A 22,722-nucleotide genomic window follows, 5' to 3' on the forward strand; every position below is an offset into this window, starting at 1 on the left:
TTCAACCAGTGAAAAAATAATCGAATGGAGGAGACAGGTTTTTTTTTTTTTTCTCCCAGTGTCCTGACTAGCAATGTGGCAATAAGAATTGATGTCTTAATGCCAAATAGAGCTCGACAGATTTTGCTTTCACAAGTGGAGCAATCAGCTTTCGCATAATGCTCTGCTTGATTTATGCATGTAAATATTTTTATTGTGATTCCTGCGGAGAAAATTGCAAATTATATGGACACTACAATGGGAAAGTAGGAGAGTAAAGAACAAGAAGAGAAAAAAAAAGAAAGAGAAGAGGTGAAAGAAAGAAGAGATAAAAGGGAAAGAATGATAAAACGTCTTCCGTCTGCTTCATCACCTAGAAGGAGAGATGTAAAAAGAACAGCACAACCAACAGATATAAAGTTCTTGTGGGAGCTTCGATCTCCATCAACAGTTGTTAAATGAGCTCTGTAGGCCCCTGCATCAGAAATGCCCTGCAACGCTGCAGCCCCCACCCCCAACACACATATCCTGTCTTGCTCAATGCAGACAAAGAAGGTGTGGGGGTTATCCTACGACAGTCCTTATTTTCCCGCTCTAAGGCTACCTTTTCAAATCCAGACTACATGTAAAGCCACTAACACAACTCACAGGATTCTTTGTTGTCATCATTCTAAAGTAAATGGCTAGGGCAGATTTGAACTGGGCAAACAGCCCAACGAGGAAGCTGTGCAGGACCAAGAGCTGCAAAGTTATTCCAGGCCAAAGCACTACAAAACAGCTAGAATTTGAACAACACTGCATCAGACAGTTTACCTTGTTCAGGATGAATTCATATTTTCTGAAGGTTTTGAGTTTTCTAATGTTAGTCTTATAGTAAAGGTAACATTTTGTGGTATGCTTGTGCAAAGAAATGGCAATTCAATAATATATCCTCACAACAAATAAGCATGTTTAGACAGAGGACTTGCTTAAATTGTGTATTTAACACATTAGAATTATTTCATGTGCAAAAAAAATTACCAGAGGAAAAGCCATCATCAATACATGCCATGTGGTCTTGAACCTTCCAGAAAGACCCTGCTAACCAACCCCATCCCCCACCCAGCCCTGTGGCGTCCACAGTTTCTTTGTCTTCACATGACACTGACAACATGCCTGAGATATTTTCTACTAGCTGCAGGGTTGCTTCTTTTTAACAGATTATTAAAATTTTAATCTTTTGCATGAAAAAATGCCACCAGCTGCAGAATGACTCCACAATTTTATATTACCTGAAGGTTGATTGCTTAAATATACTTTCTTTTTTTTCAGCACCAAACATTTGCATCGGGCCTTTTGACAACAAGCAGAAGTTTCCTTTCCCAGCATAGCATTTAATCACAGATATAAATTATCTGGAAAAAAATCTTGGGCTTGATTGACAAGTTGTTGTTTTTAATAGGTGCTGCACTCTGGACTGTAAAAAGGGGGAAGGGTCCCCTCAGCAAGGCACTTTTGCAAACCATGACGTCTCAAATGAAAGTTGGGAACTGCAGCAATTTGCTGAAAAACAGATAATTCTGATCAATATATCAGAAATTGGCATCTTATTTTCAGTCTCTATGTTGGGGGGGGGGGTGTTGTTGGGGTGGTGTGTGCTAAAAAAGTCTCAAGCCATGTTATTAAAAACTATTTATCCAACAAACCATGTGGAGTACAATTTATTTTCAATAGTTTCTAAAAAAAAAAAAAATGCCCCAGAAAGGCATTTCTGTGGGTGTTTTCTTGATAAAGTGTAAATAATTTGGAAATTTTAAAGCATCTAAATGTTTGGTGTTTTAGTGCTTTAGTGTTTCAAAGCTGTAACACCACACGTATAGTTACACCATACTAATAACCGTTGATTTTGTCTTTTCATACCCGATCTTAAAAATTCTATTCAGCCTCCTAAATTTTTAGTATGTGGAAAAATTACCCATATTAAAGTTCCTTTTCAGATTTAGACACACGAAAGGAGTTTGTCACCAAGAATTGGTTGTAATATATACGTATATTCATGATATCAAAACTATATGTTCTTTTTTAACAATTTACTACACCTGAGATGTAGTTTCTAAAAAACTTTTTATCTGTAGCATTCAATCACCAAATAAATTACTACCGCAGAGTGTCTGAATACTTGTATAATTAGCCTAGGATGCATTACAGTCTGAGGAGGTCTTTGCAATATTCGTACTTCATTGTGTGATGTTGCAATAAAGATAAATTTGTTCTATATCAACCAGTCATAATGGAGACTCTATTTCTGTGTACAGACAAAGAAGCTAGTCAGAGTTGGGTGGAGATAATTACTGGCCAAACCTGAACTTTTAGATAGGGGCGGAGAACGTCTGTATGCATACAGCCAGAGATACAAAGCAATGGTTCAACTCTTATCCTATTCATGTGTTAATATGGTCCAGTCAAAGTCCGGACCTTGATTCAATTAATCTGATGGAAGATGCCGATGCAAATTCTCAGTTATTCGGGTCATCACAACAGTAAACAGGCTTAAATCGGAGGCAACCAGACCTTCGCTAGTCCAGTTGCCTCCAGTGTAAGCCTGTTTGCTGCTTAATCTGATGCTTAGACCATCAATTCATCCAGTCTCACTGACTGAGCTTCAACTCTTTTACAAAGCAGAATAGGCAAATATTTGAGTCTTTGGATGTGCAAAGATGGCAGAGACATACCCCAGACAATTTGGAGCTGTAACTGCAGCAAAGCCTGAAAAGTATTGAGAGGGCTGAATACAAACACATGCCACACTTTCTTTTTCACTTCTTCCTAGGATAGCCCTGAATTAGGCTTTATCAACGGCTTAACATCAACTCTGACCAGCTTCAGTGGCCCTCCTGAAGAAAAAAACAGCCACAGTATGATGATGCTGCCATAACTCTGTTTAAACATGGGGGTCATGTTTTCGGGGCCATGTGCAGTACTTGTTTGCTGCCTGGCAGGTTTTTAAAGTTTATAACTGTGAAACATTTTTTAGACTTTGTACCTTTTCTTTCCCATTACAATCAGTCACTACATTAGGTTATACTTTCACAAAATTATGATAAAATACTCTGAGTATGTGTTTTTAACATGAGAAAATGCTATAAAAAAAGGGTAAGTGAAAAGCAAGGTACTCAAAAAACATGATGATGCATCCGTGCATTTTCTCCCAAATTGTTATTTTTTTTATTATTTTTGTAACAAGGCCTTATATAGCGTGCCTTGATTGTTTACCAGCTGTTGATGATGTTATTTATATCCCTCTATCCAAATTAATCTACCCAGTTCCTCCCAGAACTGGCCCATTTCCCTCCAGTCTTTTCTGGTTTCTTTCAGAAGATAGATGGGAGGGGAGGGGAGGGGAGGGGATCACTCACAGGATAGGGGAGGGCTGTCTACAAAGCCCAGGGCAGCTGATACTATGGACCGCCCTCCTGCTGGATTCTATTTACATGCTGCATAGTCCACCAATAGGGGTTCTAGCACTTTCCAAGACATCCTGGGGGTGTGGGCTGGTGGGGCTTGAGTGGGAGTGATGTTTCGAAGGGGGGCTGGTTTCCCAGAGTGTATAAAAGCTCTTTGCTGAGAGGCAGTGAGCATGTTTAGACTCCAGCGAGCTGATCTCCTCTATCTCCTGCCGACACACCTCCTCTGATTGACCACAGCCAGCATGGCCGAGAGACGTATTCCCTTCACCATGCAGCGGACCCACAGCTGGGACCCATTCCGAGACCTGAACCACACCAGCCGCATCTTTGACCAGGCATTTGGCCTCCCGCCTGTGTTTGAGGACTTCCCCGCATTCCCCACCACCCACTGGCCTGGGTACATGAGGCCATCCCTCATGGGCCCGGACATCATGATGCCCCAGAGCCACATGATGTACCACCCCGGCCATATGATGGCCCAGCAAGCCAGGGCCATGTCCCGGCAAATGAGCAGCGGGATGTCTGAGGTCAAGCAGACACCGGACAACTGGAAGATCTCCCTGGATGTCCCCCATTTCTCACCTGAGGAGCTGGTGGTGAAGACCAAGGATGGTGTTTTGGAAATTTCTGGTGAGCACTCATGCCTTTCCTCGTTGTTCATGCTGAAACCTTCTGGATGCTTGTTTTAAACATTACAGGGTAAAGTGTTAGACTTGAAAGTGTGTTTTTTTTTTTTTGAAAACAACAATTGCAAGAGGCTTGAACAAAAGTTAAATTGTGGGAGGATAACACATGCCTTTAAGATCTATTTTCTTGGCAGAAACTCAGGATATTATCTCAAGACGCCCCTCCCCAATGGAAGGGAGGGGTGTTTGAGCTGATATCCCTCTTAAAATCAAAACAATAGACTACTTCAACATGTGGAAGGCAGATGGAAGATGAAAAGGGTAAGATTATGACAAACCTGTTTCAATTCAGGATATTGCCTCAATATAACTTTACATATTGAGGCAATATCCCTGGACAAAAGCCCTTAAAGTTTCACTATCACAATTTGACTGTAATAGCTCACTTTTTAAAGTTATACTTCATGCCATATGCGTGACCTGTAACAAACAATTGTTGAATCGTGTTAACAACAATTTCAGATAGCCAAGCTGGACATGGCAGCATGTGTACGGTCACCCTCCACCTCCACTACCAGCACCAAAAGCCCTCAAGAGTTTTTCATTTGCTTTTATTTCTTTTAATTTTGATTTTATTTATTTATTTACTTACCAAAATAAACCCCATTAACAAATTTTCTTGGAAACAGCTTAACTACTAATGGTATGTTTAGGCATATTCTCCATGCTAAGCTAACGTAGCTTCTTTTGTATCTTAAATATTCCAAAAAAGAAAAAAAGGTCCAAGTGGCCCAAAGGTTTAAGTTTAGGTACCCTTTACAGTCTCTGGCATGTAATATGCCAGAGACTGGCATGTAATATGCCAGAGACTGGCATGTAATATGCCAGAGACTGTAATTTTTTATTTACAAGCTCTAAAGGCAAGTGGACATCATTATGGATACCAAACTGTGCAGTGTGTAGCCGCAGAACAACCATTTTAGTCAAACCAGTCTTCTCAAATTCACGGCCAATACCAGGAGACATAGTTCAAACAAATTTCCCTAACACTGAGACAGGCTTTTTAGATTTTCTTTAAGGTTCAGAAGAAAACTGTGTAGCCAAAATAAAACAGAATATAGTAGTTCAATCTAATGTATTACATGGTGAAAATACACTATCTAACTAAATGGTAATTATTTTGTCGGTTTCAGGCAAGCATGAAGAAAGAAAGGATGAGCATGGTTTCGTGTCAAGAAGCTTCACTAGAAAATACACGTAAGTACCATTAATTATCACTAATTAAGACCAACTAAATCTGTTCTAAATGGTTTTGTTCTGTATTTAATTTTTCTAGTCGACCTCCTACAAAAACGAGATTACTATGCAATAATGCAATTAGCCAATAACCCTATTCAAAACATTAGTTGCAAATGTGATTAAATATCATGCTATTGAAAGTCCCTGCAGCGTCCTGTGTGAATCTTTAGTTCACCAGAGCTCTGCTTCTACCTACAGGCTATAACACACTACTGCTTTTACTTCACTGCCTGGTGATTGAAGGATTGACTGCTCTCTTAGCTATTGTACAAGTGGTCTGTCTTATTTTTTTTCTATGAAATTAAGCACTGTGCAGATGTGTTTGGAGCCCTTGATCAATTTCTCGCTTCACCCTTAATGTTCAATGTACTGAAGCAGGATTTTATGAGCCATACCAACAAGAAGTAGTTCATAGGGAAGTGCAAGGAAAATGATTGTTGACATTCTTAGTAGAGATTGTTAGACTTAGATTTTCAAGTGACCATGCCAGTCTTACATTAATTTTCTTTTATCCAACCATTCAATTGTAGTTCTGGCTGTAGATTAGGGTTACTCTCCTGCTGGGAGTTAAACCCCCACCACTGTCTCAAGGTTATTTTTTATTTTATTTTTTTGGGGGGTGGTTGTTAGCTTTGTTTTAATTTCACTATGGTGGGAGTTGTTTAACCAGAGTGATGCGCAAAGTTAATTTTCCGACCAAGTTGGCTGTTTGCATATAGGGCAAAAGTTGATTTTAGGTCTTAGCTTACCAGAGGATTAAATTGCATGCTAGTAAGCTTTAACGGTTTGATGACTTCTGAAGGCAGTTAATTACGATGGATTTTTTTTATCGGCTTCAGGGTAACTTTGGCTGAATACAAATAGACACTAAGATTTTTAACTGTGAAACTACACTTTTTTTCTATTTCACAATTATGCAATACTTTGAGATGGTCAAGCACATAAAATCCAAGTAAAATACATTGAAGCTTGCAATTGGAACGTGGCAAAATGTAAAACGAGTCAACAGAGATGAACACAGAGGGATGGCACTCTACTTTTTGAGCCACCAAACTTGACCGTGTCCTTTTGCTCCCCTCTAGTCTGCCACCTACAGCAAACTTCGAGAAGGTAACCTCCTCCCTGTCTCCCGAGGGTGTCCTGACTGTGGAGGCTCCAATAAACAAGCCAGCCATCGAGTACTCCGAGACCACCATTCCTGTGAATGTGGAGAAGTCAGGTGCCGTGGCTAAAAAGTAGAAAGAAGAGCAGGACCTCACGTCTCTCCTTGATATCAACCCACACACACACACGCACACACACGCACACACACACACACACACACACACACACACACACACTTTTATATAAGCGTTTTGTCTAATTGTAAATATAAGCGGTATGATCTCACGGTAACTTCCAAATTGGGCCCGTGTATTGTGCCCGCTCATCTCTTCCATCCGTTCACGTTATTGAGCCGAGCACATTGTGGAAACACATCTGCACCACTGCCATATGCCAGATCCTTGTGCTGAGATCACACTCCTCTGAAGAACAGTATATTTTTACTTGTATTTGTTGCATCTTCAGATCTAATTAATAGGGTCCCTTACAAAGAATACTGTGTCACTGTGTTGAAAAATGGCTGATTTTTTTTCCTTCGAAAACTGAGCATTCTTTTTTAAGCCATTGAAGCAGAAAATAAAGAAAACAAAAAGTGAAATCTGTAGAGTTTCCTCTGTTCTTTTACCAATACCACTCTTTTCAGCTCTCTGTCCTCGTCTCTGTGGCATGTTAACTAAGTTACATTTGGCTGTGTTTGATCTGACCTGATGCAGAAAACTAACAACAGAAACGTCAAGCCCTGACGATGCTGCGGTTTCCTCTCACTCAGTTATTTATGCAAAGGTCAGTGATGCAAAAGAGAGCAAGTAGAACACGTCAGGCCCTGCGAGTGATCCAGGCAGCTTGCGCCTAACAAGATGCATCCTCATGGATGCTTCACAGATTTGATAACAGTGCATCAATCAGGCTGTTTGAGATGATGGTACACTGGTAAAGTGTTCACAGTAAAGTTACGCTGTAACTCCTTCTGAAAGCACTTTACATATTGTTTTATTTGTATTTTAAAAACTATCCCAAATAGCATATAAAGACAAAGTGTAAAAATGTGTCTTTAGACATTTACAGGAATTACAGGAACAGAAGTATTCACATCCATGGCAGTAAAGTTCAAAATCCATCCATCCATCCATTTTCTGACCCGATTAATCCCTCATGTGGTCGCGGGGGGTGCCTATCTCCAGCGTTCACTGGGCGAGAGGCGGGGTACACCCTGGGCAGGTCGCCAGTCTGTCGCAGGGCAACACAGAGACAGACAGGACAAACAACCATTCACGCACACACTTACTCCTAAGGACAATTTAGAGAAGCCAATTAACCTAACAGTCATGTTTTTGGTCTGTGGGAGGAAGCCGAAGTACCTGGAGAGAACCCACGCATGCACAGGGAGAACATGCAAACTCCATGCAGAAAGACCCAGGGTTGGATTTAAACCCTGAACCTTCTTGCTGCAAGGCAACAGTGCTAACCACTGCCCCACTGTGCAGCCGTAAAGTTCAAAATTATTTTTAAATTACCTTTAAAAATACCAATAGAAACAGGCAAAAGGGTGGTTACCTATTACAAGAGGGGTTTGATTGCTACAACAGGCTTGTCTGTGTGGTAGCACTGAAATTTGTCATCACATTCAAATTGCATAATTCCATCATACAGAAATGTCTCAGATTAATTATTCCCAACTAGATATATACATAATTGATGGAGAATTGCTCTCTGCTTCTGCCTTAACAAGGTCATTTAAAAGGGTTTTACCAATCACGGATGCAGCTGAGAGAGAAAAACATGACCAATGTACATGTTTTAAGTAAAACCTAGCTTGGTTAATCATCCTTTGAGAGTAATTTTGACTTTGGTTCCTGCTGGCATGTTTGATGATTATTTTCTCCACGGAACAAATGTTCTCAAATAGAAGCTCATTGTGAGTTTATAGTGTTTCAAGAAAACAAAACTTTTTCAAAGATTTTAAACCATCTTATTCTCATACGACAAAAAGAGTGGACTGGGGACTGAGTTCAGCAGCCTGACTGCTTTCGTCCATCAGCAGGTTAAACTGGTCGTGCCGTCAGTCAAGATGTAAAACACAAACACTAGAAAATCTCTTTTGCAATTGTTTTAAACATTGTTACATTTGCAACTCTTTTGGTCCTTAACCTTAACCAGTGCATGCAGACAGACGACAAGTAACTGCACACAGTGTTAGCCAAAGTGGGAATATCACAGGAAAAGAAACATTGTAACAAATTTGGATTGTGTTTCTCTAAAGCACAGAGAAACTCAAGTTAGAGGGATGAGCCATTTTTTTTTGTTGATAATCTAAATGTTTCACCAAATGAGATGTCAAACTTTAGAGAGTCTGAACTGAGGGAATGCTATTTAAATGGTAGTGACTTAGACTTTTTCCCAATGTGTTGATAAACAGGAACCATGAACCACCAGCACAGGCTAATCTGATCTGCTACAACCAAATTTCATACCTGCATTCCTTCCTTTGTGGAAAAAAACATTTCTGCTACAACTCTTTTGGCAGTATAGTTAGTAAACTCAGACTTATCTTCGCTTTGGACTTTGATCCATCCCTCGTTGTCTGGTGCAGGGCATAAAGGCGCCAGATAAACCATTCTGAGTCTGATGGATTTTATTTCAGGGGTGTATAATATTGTCAAAAAAGGTGGAACACCATGCATCATTTTCCTTCTACTTTACAACTACACTCTGCTTTCTGTACCCACATCAACAAAAAATCCCAGATAAACTGCACTGACATTTTGTAGTTTTAACACGATAAAATCGGAAAACTTTAAGAGGAAATATGAAAGGAACCACGCTTGTTCAGACAGTAAAACTCCATGTCCTTTTTGGTTTCAGTGGACCTATGCAACTCCAAACAGGCTCTGTTTACACAATGGCTTTCTTCTTTCACTCTTCCATAAAGACTAGTTTAATCAAGTAAACAACTAATAGTTGTCCTGTCAACATAGTCTGCAACAGATTGGCCACCACTTCCACGGTTGTTAGGGGGCGTTTGCGTCTTGCAGATTCAAAACTCAGTTCAAAACTCGTCTGTTACTCTGGGTCCCCGAGCAAGGACCTTGACCACAGATTGCCCACAAGCGACACTCAGTGTTGGCAGCACACTGCTCCCTGAGGGGTAAGTTAAACACAGGCAAATCTCCCCTCTGTGAGCCTATAAAAAAAAGGAGCACTTTGAATCATATTGTTACTGAAAGGTGCTTTATAAATAAACTTGCTTGCATTAAAAACAGGGAAATATTGAGCCTGAGCTGTGGATCTAAGTCCTCCAGAGTCACCGTGAGCCTCATGGCTGGTTCAAGCCATTCAGCCAGTCAGTTTAGGCAGAAGGTTATGTCTCAGTAGGTTTGCTGTTTGCTGATGATTCCCAGTTCCTAATGATGGACAGAGCGCCATGAGATGTTCAAAGCTGGAGATGTTATTTAAATTAATGCAGCTCTAATTTTCTCCACAACCTTAACTCGGATCTGTATTTAGGGGCATCACAGTTAGCAGGGTCTGAATGCAAACCTTTAGTTGTAATTCAATTCAACAGAATTGAAAAAGTCAAGTCACGTTTAATTGTATAGTACATTTCAGCAACACGGCGGTTCAAAGCGCTTTACATCAAGAAAACGAGTGGTTGGTGGGCGTTTGCCAAACTCTACCATGAAAAGTTAAGACCAAGCCTGCAATCATTTTACGCTTTACTAATCATAAATATAAAACAGAATTACTGTAACAGGGAAAGAAATAGGGAGGATCATCAGTATATCTGAATGAGCATCTCACAAAGGAAACTGTGGAGATTGCAAGAATGACCCGTTTCTTGAGGAAAAATAGAAAGGTTAAAGCAACGTGGACGAGGAACTTCAAGGTATATTTTCAGAGTAATGGACATATGCACATTAGTGTGTGTGTGTCATCATCTATGAGTCTAATGATGATCTTAAACATTCAAAGTAGTTTTATAATAAATCAAACTATCCTAAACATGCCCATGTTTGCTCAGGGTGACTAACACACCCTCACCTGCAGAAAGCTGAAGGTCTGCTCTCCATACAGCCTGTTGGCAACACTGAGAGCAAACGGAGCTCCTGGCTGGTTGAGATCTCTCAGCAGTTTGGCAAACAGACTGTGGACATCATCCTGACAATCCTGGGTTTTCAAGCACTGAGGAGAAATTTTCACAAATCTACGTATGTGTCCCTCTAGGTTCTCTGTTCAGCTGATTCATGTTCAGAGTGTGAAGATCACCTCTGACATCTGAGTGGCTGTGTTTCCTCTGGCTCCCAGCATCACCATAGCCAGAGCTGAAGAGATGCTGAAAGGAGAGAAGAAGATGTTTGCAGTCTTGTTGTCCTCACTCAGCTTTCTGAGCAGAGCCAGGGAGAAGGTGGTGTTGGCCTTGGCTAGAGAGCTGGGTGGTGCCATTGTGTCTGATGTGAAGAAAGGATAAAGTAGTCATTTTAAAGTCATACCGTCTCATAAGGATAATCAGTTAGCATTTTCTTCATATGTTAAATAAGTTATTTTGCTAAATAGCAGCTTGCAACACAATTTTAATGTTCCTTAGAGAGTGATGGATCAACTTTACTCAGTAATAGATACTGATTGTCTTGAAGAGATTAAACTTGTTTCTATAGCAGGTAGGGGATAAAGAGAGGAGAAAGCAGTCATTTTCAGGATGCATGACTGTCTTCAGACCAGTCACAGTCACACAGTTTTAATTGCTTGATTCACATTGATCTTCATATTACAGACTTAGGGGACAGTCTTCTGGCCCGAAATCTGGGTGTAGGGATGAACTTAGACCTAAACCTTTAAAGGCATCTAAAGACAATAACAAAGTTGGCCTTCTATCACCTAAAGAACCTTTGCTGGGTTAAAGGCCTAATGCCTCAATAGGATCTCAAAAACAAATCAACGTGTTTATCTTTAGTCGAATTGACTACTGCAACGGTGCTTTTAAAGGTGTGCCAAAAAAGTTGATCAGACAGCTGCAGCTGATCCACAACGCTGCTACCTGTGTCCTCACCATGACTAAGAAAGTAGAGCACATCACCCTAGTTCTAAAGTCCTTACACTGGCTCCCTGTACCTCAGAAAATTGACTTTATAGTACTTACGTTGGTCTAAAAGTTACTGGATATTTCACCCCCCAACAAAACGGGTCGGAAATGTAACTTTTACTGTTTTCTCTCTTAATGAATTAAGGATTACCCAGAATCCCTTTTAAAATTTTGACAGTTAAATACAGTCTATAACAACGATTTCTAACAAATATAACTTTTTAACATCACCTACACCTTATTTCATTCTTCAAATGAGGCAGTTTACTTGTAGTTTACTTTTTATGAACTATATTTCATATACAAAAGTAGGCTATTGTGAAGTGTACTAGACTTTTACTGAAACATATAAACAGAATTGTAAGACAAATTACATTAAGACCAAGATTTAAGACTATACTTAAGTATACCTAATAAGATTTACTTCAAGTACATATACTACTTTTTGCAAAAGGGTATATAACACATCAGCTTCAAACCATACAGTTAACACTATATTCACATACATATATATACACACACACACACATATATATATATATATATATATATATATATATATATACATATAAATGCTAGAGCCCTCATATGCTGCTGAGGCGTAGGAATTGGGGCCGTCATCTTGAAGTACTCACCTCTCTTACTAGTCTATAACAAAACAATAGAAGATGCCTTTGCACTGTTCGGGATATTCTTGTTCAAATCAACGGATTGTTGACGTAAAGGCACGGATGATTGCTTTTCACAGGTTAGATGAACATATAGTTTGTATATTGTGGAAAAAAATACAAATAACATGACATTTCTGTATTCAGCAGCGAAATGCCAGCAAAGGTTAGCTAGTGTATGTGTCTGTACATCCGGGCTAACTAAGATTTTGTTATTTATATAAAGTTTCAGTTATCCCCTAACATTTTTTTTAGATTAAATAATAAAACAATGCTACTGTAGAAGTAAAACAAATATTGCTAAAAAACATAAGGGTATACCTTCTGTCACTTTTTAATTGACGGGTGATTAATGACCCTAATCATTTCCGGTCTCCCATGATTTCCGGTCTCCCCTTTGATTTCCGGTCCCCCCTCCCCATTTCCGGCCTCCCTTGACTTCCGGCCTCCCTCGATTTCTGGCCCCTCTTGATATCCGGCCTCCCTTTGATTTCCTGCCTTACCCATATTATATTATTGTCATTAATACGATATTATTATTAATATAGTTATTAACTTTATTATCGTGATTATTTAAGTTTGTCTAATGATTCCTTTAATACACATCCAGCTACTTAATTCAGTTTATCCACATCCAGTTATTTAATTTATCTTATACACATCCAATGATTTAATTTTATCCACATTCAGTTATTTAATTTTTATACACGCTCAATCTGATGCTTAGCAGCAGCATACCACCCATATTAAATGATGATATTAATTATAATACAATTCACTTTATAATTATATCTATTTATTTCGGTTGTACACACGCAATTAATGTATCTTATACGCACTCAATCTAACGCTCAGCAGCAGACCAGCCACACTCTACGTGGAAAAAACCTCCTTCCCGCACCGTTGTGATTGCGCTGAAATAGAGAATCCTTAATCTTTAATCCTGCTATAAAGCTCAATTCAGTTTGGAAGCACGACAAAAAGCGTCTTAACAGTGCAGCAGCTCACTCTCTTACTGATCACGACCCCGAGTTTCACGAGTTCTGTAGAGGAGGGGAGGAGCTGTCTCAAACACATGTGCTGCGTTTGCATGCAGCAGGAAGGGGAGACAATATCGATCCGGCATTTGCAGTCAGCAAAATCGTGCAGGGCGTTATCTTATCATTTTCACACAACAGCAAAACCTTCCTTTCAACGAGCATGACATCCTTTCATTGTTAGTTAATAAACAAAAACACCGAGCCTCTCTGTTATCTTCATCAACAGAGTTTCTGCTCAGCGCAGATCAGTGGATGGACACTACACTTCCTGGTCAGCTAGGGAGCCGAACAGGAAACCTCCCTGTTATCTCAATAAACCAGTGACCATCGCCGCTCAGTGCGCCACACACCAGGCCATTGTTAGTTAGCAGAACAGGAAAGCGTTTCAACTTATCTCAATAAGACACTGCTCCGCGCAGGTCGAGGTATCCGTGCCTCGGTAAAACTTAGTATACCGCTGGAAGTCACGACTCTCTCGGTAAATGCATCCTCTCAGTACCAGAAATGTATAAAGATGCTCATTCGGTGCAAGGTAGTCATCACTCGAGATCATGCAAGAAACCTCTTCAGCTTCGCTCCTCACTAACGCTCAGATCCACCCCGAGGGTCAGAACGCAAGCTCCAACCCACAACATGGCATGCGCTTCTTTGGTAAGTTCTAATGAATATATTCTAACGATGTTTTAAGTTATACGTTGAATATACGGTGGGGGAATCCCCCCTATGACGCCACTGATCATGTGATACCGTAGTAATGTCACTTGGGGAATCCCCCCTACGCTTTTTGGCTGTGTAACAATATATGTTTAATTATTTTTCAGACCTCACAGGTGTGGAGCAAGAAAATGTACTTTTAACACCGTTCAACTACGGTAGGATTTACTTTCATAAAGATAAAGTATCTAAAGTATTTAAAGATACTAATACGTTGTTTTAACCATTTTATTTTTATTGTTTTAGGGTTTTTAGATGGGAACGTTCTAAAAGGTGAGGAAACACTGAGCTAGCACTATTATCCTTGTAATGAATAGCTTATGAAAAATAAGTGGTTTGTGTGTTCTTTCTGTGGTGTTCCTTGTTTGGTTCCTTAGATAACGAAGGAGTCCTCAGAAGAACTTGAAGTGAAGCACACCTCCCTCAGTCGGGGAAAAGTTACAGAAATCATCTTTTTCTTTCGCCCGACGGCTGCAAAATCCTTTTTGCAAAATTAAGATTGGTTTGCTTTTCTACATTGAAACGTTTTACAACATTTTTCTTTTAAATGTGCATACTGTTTGTTTTCAAAGGCTATTTCTACCACAAAATCCAAGAATCAAACCCTTCCCATGATTACTGGCTCTTCTACAACCTAATCCACAGCAAAATATTTACTAATGTTTATTGGAGTAATGCTTTTTCTTAAATCATGATTTTATTCTTGTGTTTTTGCCCCCAAAAACAGCAAGCGGTCTAACCCAGACAGAAGGCTACAAAGAGATGTGCAATAAGGAAAAGTATTCCTCTTCAGCACACTGTGACAAAGACATTTATGTGTGAAATGTTTATCTCCCCTTTTTAGATAATTTCAAGGCTCAGTATAAAATTAACCATTGTAAAAATGAAAAATGATTTAACTTTATGGTGCTTACTGCTGTTTCTTGTTCTTCATTCAAATTTGCACAAATATCCTATTTCTCAATAAACTATACATTAAAAGGGTGGCTCTTTTTAAAGTGGATTTCTGTTATTACAAGTTAGTCACCGGCCTGCAGTATCAGCTAAATAAACTTTATTTGTAAAGCACTTTTCAGTTCTGCCTCACATGGGTTAAAAAAAAGAACTAAACTGAGAGAAAAAGGTTATATGGAAGAAAGTAATTTATGAGGAATGGCTGAAAAACAGTTGTGGAGTTTAATGAAGAAACTGCATTAAATATGAAAACGTAACACAAGCTATCATCATCAAAAACTAAATGTTTTAACAAGGTCTGCTGTAAACGTCACAATTTAAAAGACATAATACAAGATGTTGATTATGTCAAACTTCCATGAAGTTGAACTTAGTTATCTGCTGCAGATATCAGGGACTTCTCATTTTACCTCACTGTTGATTCATATAACACTTCACATACTAAAACACAGTTTTCTTGTTTAACAGAATTATTTATTTCTGAATTTTAACATTTTTGAGTAAAACGTTTAACCTTGGCTGAACATCGATATGTCCATAAATTCTAAAACACGTCAACCAGCTTCTTGGGAGTCAGGGTAGGAAAAAAGACTACTCTGTGCAACCATCACAAACTGAAAACCTAACTGTTCTGGGACTTAGACTGGAACTGTGTGCTTCGGTCAGAAGAGACTAAGCTTTAGCCTTTTGGAAACAAGCACTGCAGCAGGGTTTGGGGTCAAACAATGCATTAAAGGTTGTGGTTGTAACATGACAAAATCTTATTCATTCGTAAATTAAATCTACCTGTGTATCGTTTTGTTTCTTTGTTGTTGTTTTTTTTTTTTGGAGCCAAGGATTTCGGCATATCTGTTTCAGAGATTGGTTTCTAAATCTGGTTTACTGAATAAAACATAGAAAGTCCACTATTACCATCCTTAAAGCAGTCAGCTTCACCATGATAGCGCGTTAAAATTCATTGTGTTTAAATAAAAATAAACAAAAGTAAATTGTAACAATATGGTTCTAATTCATCAGATCTTGACTAATTTAACCTTTTTCCTACTAGGTTTCTAAACATTGAATGTTTTTGCTCAGGATTCCAAAGTGTGTATAACCAATAAATCAGTTTTTCTCACTAATCTCTAATTTTGTATCTTAAATGAAATATTTCTTTAAAGGAGCAGCTAAAATGTTCTTTCTTATTATTCTTCTGATAATTTAAGTCACACACTATTACACCCCAAAAGTTTTTTTTTTTAATATCTCACCTTTTATTTATATATTTTGGTAAACCCATAGTCTCTTACAGACGTTCAATTTATCTTTGGATCCTCTAAAGAATCGTCAAGGTCTTTTCTTAGCTAAAAGCATTAACTGAGTAGGTCAGTAATACGGGGCTGCTAAGAGCAAAATGGATTTAACTATAAGATGTAAGAATGTATAGACATTTTTAGATGATACTCTTCCACTTCATATTTTAATTTTTGGGTCTCATGTTTAGCTTGATTTCTATATGTTATGCCGCTACTGCTCAATAATTCCCCAATTCTCGGATGAATAAAGTACATCATGTGTTATTTGAGTTTGTCCAAATGAATTGATGCCCTGTGAAAACAGGGCTTTCGCTGTTTAATGAAAGTGTATTATAGGCACACCATCACTTTGTTCCTGGTGTACTTTTAATACACGTAACTGCCGTATGCATGTATCAGTTAAATATCAGCTAACGTTCTTACAATGTGAAAGACTTCAATTTCAAATACATTAATGATGAAACTATATAAAAATGATTTCAGTGTAGTCTGAAAAGTTATTTGAGTAATTTAATTGAAAGTTATATAATGTATTGATTACATTTTCATGTAAAATATCACAAAGTAAAGGCTATATGAAAAGAAACACTGCACAAAAAGATGCATAATTTTTTTGTCACTGTTGTTAAATCTGACTATACCACATATTCTTTTGATTATTTGACTCCATTCTGATTTCAGTTTCAAATGAACAATCCTTTATAATTTCTGCACATAGTCTCTTGCAACTAGGTCCTCCAAATGCAAACCGTTAATGCTATAAAATAATAACTTGGGTGACATTCGTAAACGGGGCTTGTAAACAACTCAGCAGGTTTTTAACCACTGAAATTAGACCCCTTATAAACTTCATACTATCCATCCTCTTTACCAAACACAGATTCAAAGTCCATCCATTTTCTGACCCGCTTAATCCCTCATGGGGTGGCGGGGGTTGCTGGTGCCTATCTCCAGCATTCACTGGGCAAGAGGCGGGGTTCACCCTGGACAGGTCGGCAGTCTGTCGCAGGGCAACACAGAGACAGACAGGACAAACAACCATTCATGCACAAGGAGAATTTAGAGAGGCCAATTAACCTAACAGTCATGTTTTTGGACTGTGGGAGGAAGCCGGAGTAGATTCAAAGTCTGATAAGCAATAAAATATTTTTCTGCAAGATTACCCTAAAGGAGTAATAACCGGTGGGTTTTTATAGCATATATGCCGTAAAGTGACACACACACCCTGACCTATTTGACACCTTAGCCCATAGCCCAGAAAAAAGTGAGTGCCTCATTTTACAGTCAAGTCCTCACTTTACTAGTAAAATTAGCAAAATTATTTGTTGCTCAGCTGCAAGTACAGGGAGGCTAAAGTTACTATCCCCACTCGTATTGTATGTTGGGTTCTTACAACTACAAAATACAACTTTAGAAAAAAAAAAGACTCAAGTTTTCAAGTTTAAAATTGATATTTTTCCATAAATCGACATACGATACAATTTTACTAACACTATCAATCTGGCTGAAGCCCTACATGAACGTAGGCCTATTCATTTGTTGTCGTTAAGCGTGAACTGCACTGATTTTTCCTCAATCCGGCGCTGCTCTGTAAAGACGGTGAATAATCAACAGTCCTGGGGGATTGTGATCCCTTTCATCCGTACTTCAGAGCATAAACGCTGAAAATATGCTAACTTTACAGGTTAAAATCTCTTAAAAAGTCAGAAGATTGCTACCGTTGGCATATCTGTGGTGAAGCTGAAAGTGGACGTTCAAGCTTCATTTGATTAAACATTTATGCCAATGATTTGTAGATTTTATCAAAGCGGTTGAATGCAAACTCTATAAAACAGCGGCATTCACAGAAGGTTGCTGGGTCTAGTTGTGTTTGTAAACTAGATGAAAACTAAGAGAAACTTCCATCCTCCACACAACTCCACCTTTAGTTCAGGGTTCATCCTTAAAACTCTGCCTTCCTACCAGGGGTCCGTTTCTACCCACTTTTAGCCATTTAGCCCCGGATCCTGCAGCGGAGATGTAGCTTTAGGGGTTTTACAACACCGGTTTAGCTGTTAGAGAGTCTGGTGTTCTGCGGCTGCCTTTGATTTCACAACAAAATCCAACAATTTTGTGTTTGTCAGCAGTTTTGCCGAGTAAAAGAAGAAGTTTAGACAATTACTGCCATCATTCAACAAGAAAAAGCCACTTCCAAACCTGTTGATTTGACCTAAGCTCCCCCCAACTAAATATGACCCCGGATAGAAAGCCCCAGCCTTCTCTAGTCGTACACAAAAGCAAGACCTCAAATCTGAATTCACAACAAGCAGCAACGGAAACACATTTTGTGTTTTTGTATAAAGTAATGTAAGTATGTCACTCTTTTTAGTTACAGTTGGAAAAAAGAAAGAAATAATGAAACCATCTTCCAAGCAAGAATCACTGAAATTTAAAGCTAGATGTATGAAACAACAACTTTAACACAGATGATAAACTCTACATTCAAAGCCAACTTAACTGGACACAACTTGACTGAAGAAATGCACAGAGAAGCGTGGGCAAATAGGAAATTATTGTATATATTGCATTTTACAATACCATAACTCTTATTTTAAGCAAGTTTGAATGACCAGTAATTATCATCAAGTATTTTACCTTGCAAATTATTATATATGTAAAGAGCACAATACGTGTTGAGCATGTGCTGCTGTGCAGGTTGGTGTAGGTGACAACATCTGAACACCTGAGCTTCATCTGAAATGATTAAAAAACTAACTTTGAACTAATGCCGGTCATCTGTGTCACAGAGCAGAGTCTGAGTGAGATTTGTTGCTAATTCGTATTTTACGAGGAATTCGCTTTGGCAATACAACGAGCAAATGTAGAAGTAGTGTGAACAATACAAAACAAATCAAAGCTGTATAGGAATAGGCAAGAACACCTATTTGCAGAGGAAGAAATGGCAGATGTTTACACACTCATTATTCCGAGTTTGTGTTGCATTGCAACAGATTGAGATCGTTGGGATTCAAGACAGAGAAAGGCAGAAAAAACGCATGTTTCACAGTGGGCATGGTGCATACAGGATGCGGTGTTAGTTTTCCAGCCCACCAGTATTTTCAGTGTTAGTCTGATCTGGCCAGTGTCACACTTTAAATGGGACTAAAGACTCTTTCAATATATAATATGTCATAAAGGTCGGATTTGCAGTGTAGGATGTGCCCGGGAAACCACCAAATAAAGGCCCCTTAAAGGCGTCTGCATCAGACATTTAAATTACCCCAGTTGACTCCTCTCCTCTATCTGTAAAAACCAGACATTTGACTTCTGAGTAAAGATGGAAGGTAGCATAGGTCTGGTATTACTAAGGCCACAAGCACTTATGTGCAAATGAAGGATAAGCTTACTCTGCCATCTCATATCTTTTACAGTGTTATTTCTAAAGGCAGATAACCCTGAAAAATCACCTCTGGATTTTTATTTTGCGATTGTCTCAAAAAGAATTTACAAATTGAAAGGTATAAGAGGCAAAGGCAATTTGGATAAGCAAGAACCATATATAAATAGAAATGTACAATGGATGCAAAGGCATTTGTACTACTTGAACTGTTTTGCATTTTGTCAAATTATGATTACAAATGTCAATGTATTTCATTGGTATTTTATGACATTCACTCGTACAAAGTAGTGCATATTGTAATGTGGATAGAAAAGAATCTGTGGTTTAAAAAGTGGTTTTCAAATGCAAATCTGAAAAGTGTGGACTGCATTTGTATTCAGGGCCTGATATTCCAAGATAAAAAGAAATGGCTAAATTCTAGTCAACACAAAGCTTATTGTTCAATTGAAATTGGAAAGAGAGGGCATACCCTTACCAGGACATGGTCGTCAGCCTAAACTGACGGGCTATCACTCGGAGAAACATCTCCTTCTTTAAATTTATTTTTCAGAACTACCTTGAATGTAGTTAATCACCGGGAATGCAAAAAATTAAAGCAAATTAAAACTTTAACAAAGAAATAACCAAAATACCAAGCAAAATGTCTCCCAGGGAGTACAATGTGTCTCATTGATACATAGGTTATTATCTTATTTCAGACTTTTTCTTTCTGATCCCTTTGGCAATGCAAATTCAGTTATTAATGCTTTTAAATATATACAATGTTCCAAATCTCTACTTTTTAAAAGTGACTTGACTCATAAGTATTTATCAGCACTAGCCATGATTTTAAATTTATGAACTTCTAGTGTCTCTCTACCCCTGGAATTCAGCATCGACAACAGTGTCCAAAATAAGACTAGAATTACAATTTTAACAAGTGTTGTATAGTAACAAAGTAAAAATACTTCACTACTGTACTTAAGTATATTTTGGAGAACTTTATACTTTACTCGGGTCTAATTTTTTGATAACTTTTACTTCACTATATTTCTGAACTTAATTGCATACTTTTACTCCAATACACTTTCAATGTTTGGTTTAAGAGAGACTCGCCAGTGATTCCCGTTCGGAATCACAGGCAAACTCGCAAGTGTTTTGACCCCACCTACTGATTGACTGCGACAAAGTCGGGACTTGCCTGGGCTTGTTCATCACCAACAACAGGATAAGAAGCTGGTTCAGTGGTAAAGCAGGTTAAATTAACTTTGTGTTATAGGTAAAGCATCTAATAGCAGAGAGTTTTCTTAACTCAATGATAACCTGCAGGTGTATCTATTAACAAGTTTACCACTTCCTGTAGGTTGGCTGGAACTGGTTTATCAATTAACTATGTTCTTAGTATACACCCCCTGGTCTAAATTTTACCTGCACTTGGTTGCGTACAATTTTAAAGTATATAGCACTGACCTTACTTGAAGAAAGTTCAGACAGTTTTCTGTGTAATTTCTCCTGCACTTGGCTGTTTATATTATTTCAAGTGAATTTGACTTTTAAAGTTTACTAAAGTCTAAAAATGTCATTCAAACTGCATTTCCTTTGTTTTACTTATACTTTTTATTACATTACTTGAGTACATCTATTTTACAGTAATATTCATACGTAAGACATTTCAGTTATCTTAAAACGTAAACTCAAGTAACATTTCAGTCAGTGACTTGGACTTTTACCAAAGTCATATTTTGGAGAGGTAGCTATACTTTTACTTGGAGTTCTGACTAATTAGTGCCCAACCGGTGTGAGAGATTGCTGAGGGAGTGGAGGGTGAGCTTCTTCTTTTTTTACTGGCGTCTTGCAGCCAAATGGAGTATTATCGCCACCTACTTGATCTTTAGTTACTTTTCCTTAAATTGTTAGTTTTAGTCCAGTTTGTTGTAGATAAGATGACATGATCTTAAGCACCATCTTTCCATATTTATTTGAGAAGATATTTGTAATGTTCAGTTGTTTGATTCCTTCTTGTTCCAGTCCATTTCTTAGATCCATTCTTTGATTTGAGTATTTAATACACTCAAACAGCACATGTTCCACAGTTTCTGGAATGCTGATCCCAGTAATATGCTGCATAAACCGACAAATAATCAGTTTATTATTATCAGTTTACAACTTAACTTTTTAATTCAGGAATGTCAAAAGCACAGCTTGTTTTTCCCATTCTCTGGATTTTTTTACCCATCCGTGAATACATGTACATAATACCCATATCTCTCATGTATCAAAGTGTTCACATAAGCTTGTATACTTAACACGTTATTGCTTGAACTAATCTTTTTTAATAAAGAAAGATCAACACTAGGTTGAGGAAGTAACCATGATGGTATAGCCGGCATTAAGGTAATGAGACTAACGGCCCAATTATTGATTCCTACCTCCTCAATTATCTGAATAATTCCCTTACTAAATACCTCCATTTTAATTTTACTACTTTCCCAACTTTCAATTAGTATTTTTATTGTTAGATGTGTTTCTTTTTGACTTTGTAAATTAGCCCAATAATTTGCCCTCAACTGTTTCCTTCTAAGACTTAATGGCATTTCTCTAACCTCGAATTTTACTGCACCACAACTTATGCTCAACGCTTGAGCCTGAATTATGTCCAACCTTTTTAAAGATGAACCGAATCAAAAACAAAAAAAAAAACGTAATCTAGAACTGATCTAACTAATGCAATATATACATTTTTCAACACTATACGATCAGCTCCCCACACACTTCCTGTTAAACACCTCATAATATTCAATACTTTCTTAGTATTGAATAGTTTCCACGTAAGCAAACTATCAAACCCCAAGAATTTAAAAACGTTTACCCTTTCTAATCTTTGTTTATACAATTTCAGACAAATTTGACTTTCTTTCTCGTGAAAAACATTGAGATTTCTCAACAGATAACTTAAATCCCCATTTCAAAGACCAATCTTCCACTACAATCAATAGCATCCTGAACTTTCTTTACAACATATTCCTTCCTCTTTTCCAAATTGCCCCGTCATCTGCAAAAAGTGATTTTCCTATGTCAGGTTTATCATAATAGAAAATAGTACTGGACTAACTTCCCTGAGGGGTGCCGTTTTCAACTAAAAATTTATCAGAAATATAATTA

The 22,722-nt window shown here is 38.1% G+C and overlaps 1 protein-coding gene, 1 long non-coding RNA gene and 1 pseudogene across 2 annotated transcripts; 2 read left to right on the forward strand and 1 right to left on the reverse strand.

Annotated features, from left to right (window-relative positions):
* The window catches only part of LOC105920364, an 84,859-nt pseudogene that overhangs the window by 8,873 nt on the left and 53,264 nt on the right, over window positions 1–22,722 (reverse strand).
* LOC105928007 (heat shock protein beta-1) lies at window positions 3,516–7,052 on the forward strand. Its single transcript, XM_036125563.1, has 3 exons — window positions 3,516–4,055; window positions 5,245–5,308; window positions 6,433–7,052. Exons 1-3 carry the CDS (start codon window positions 3,668–3,670, stop codon window positions 6,587–6,589), a joined length of 609 nt encoding a protein of 202 aa, XP_035981456.1. The 5' UTR covers window positions 3,516–3,667; the 3' UTR covers window positions 6,590–7,052.
* LOC118556927 lies at window positions 13,324–14,612 on the forward strand. The gene is made up of 3 exons (XR_004927496.1): window positions 13,324–13,890; window positions 14,061–14,226; window positions 14,331–14,612. It is a non-coding gene; the product is annotated as an uncharacterized LOC118556927 (long non-coding RNA).

This window comes from Fundulus heteroclitus, chromosome 21, assembly GCF_011125445.2.
Source record: "Fundulus heteroclitus isolate FHET01 chromosome 21, MU-UCD_Fhet_4.1, whole genome shotgun sequence".
Classification (NCBI taxonomy): Eukaryota; Metazoa; Chordata; class Actinopteri; order Cyprinodontiformes; family Fundulidae; genus Fundulus; species Fundulus heteroclitus.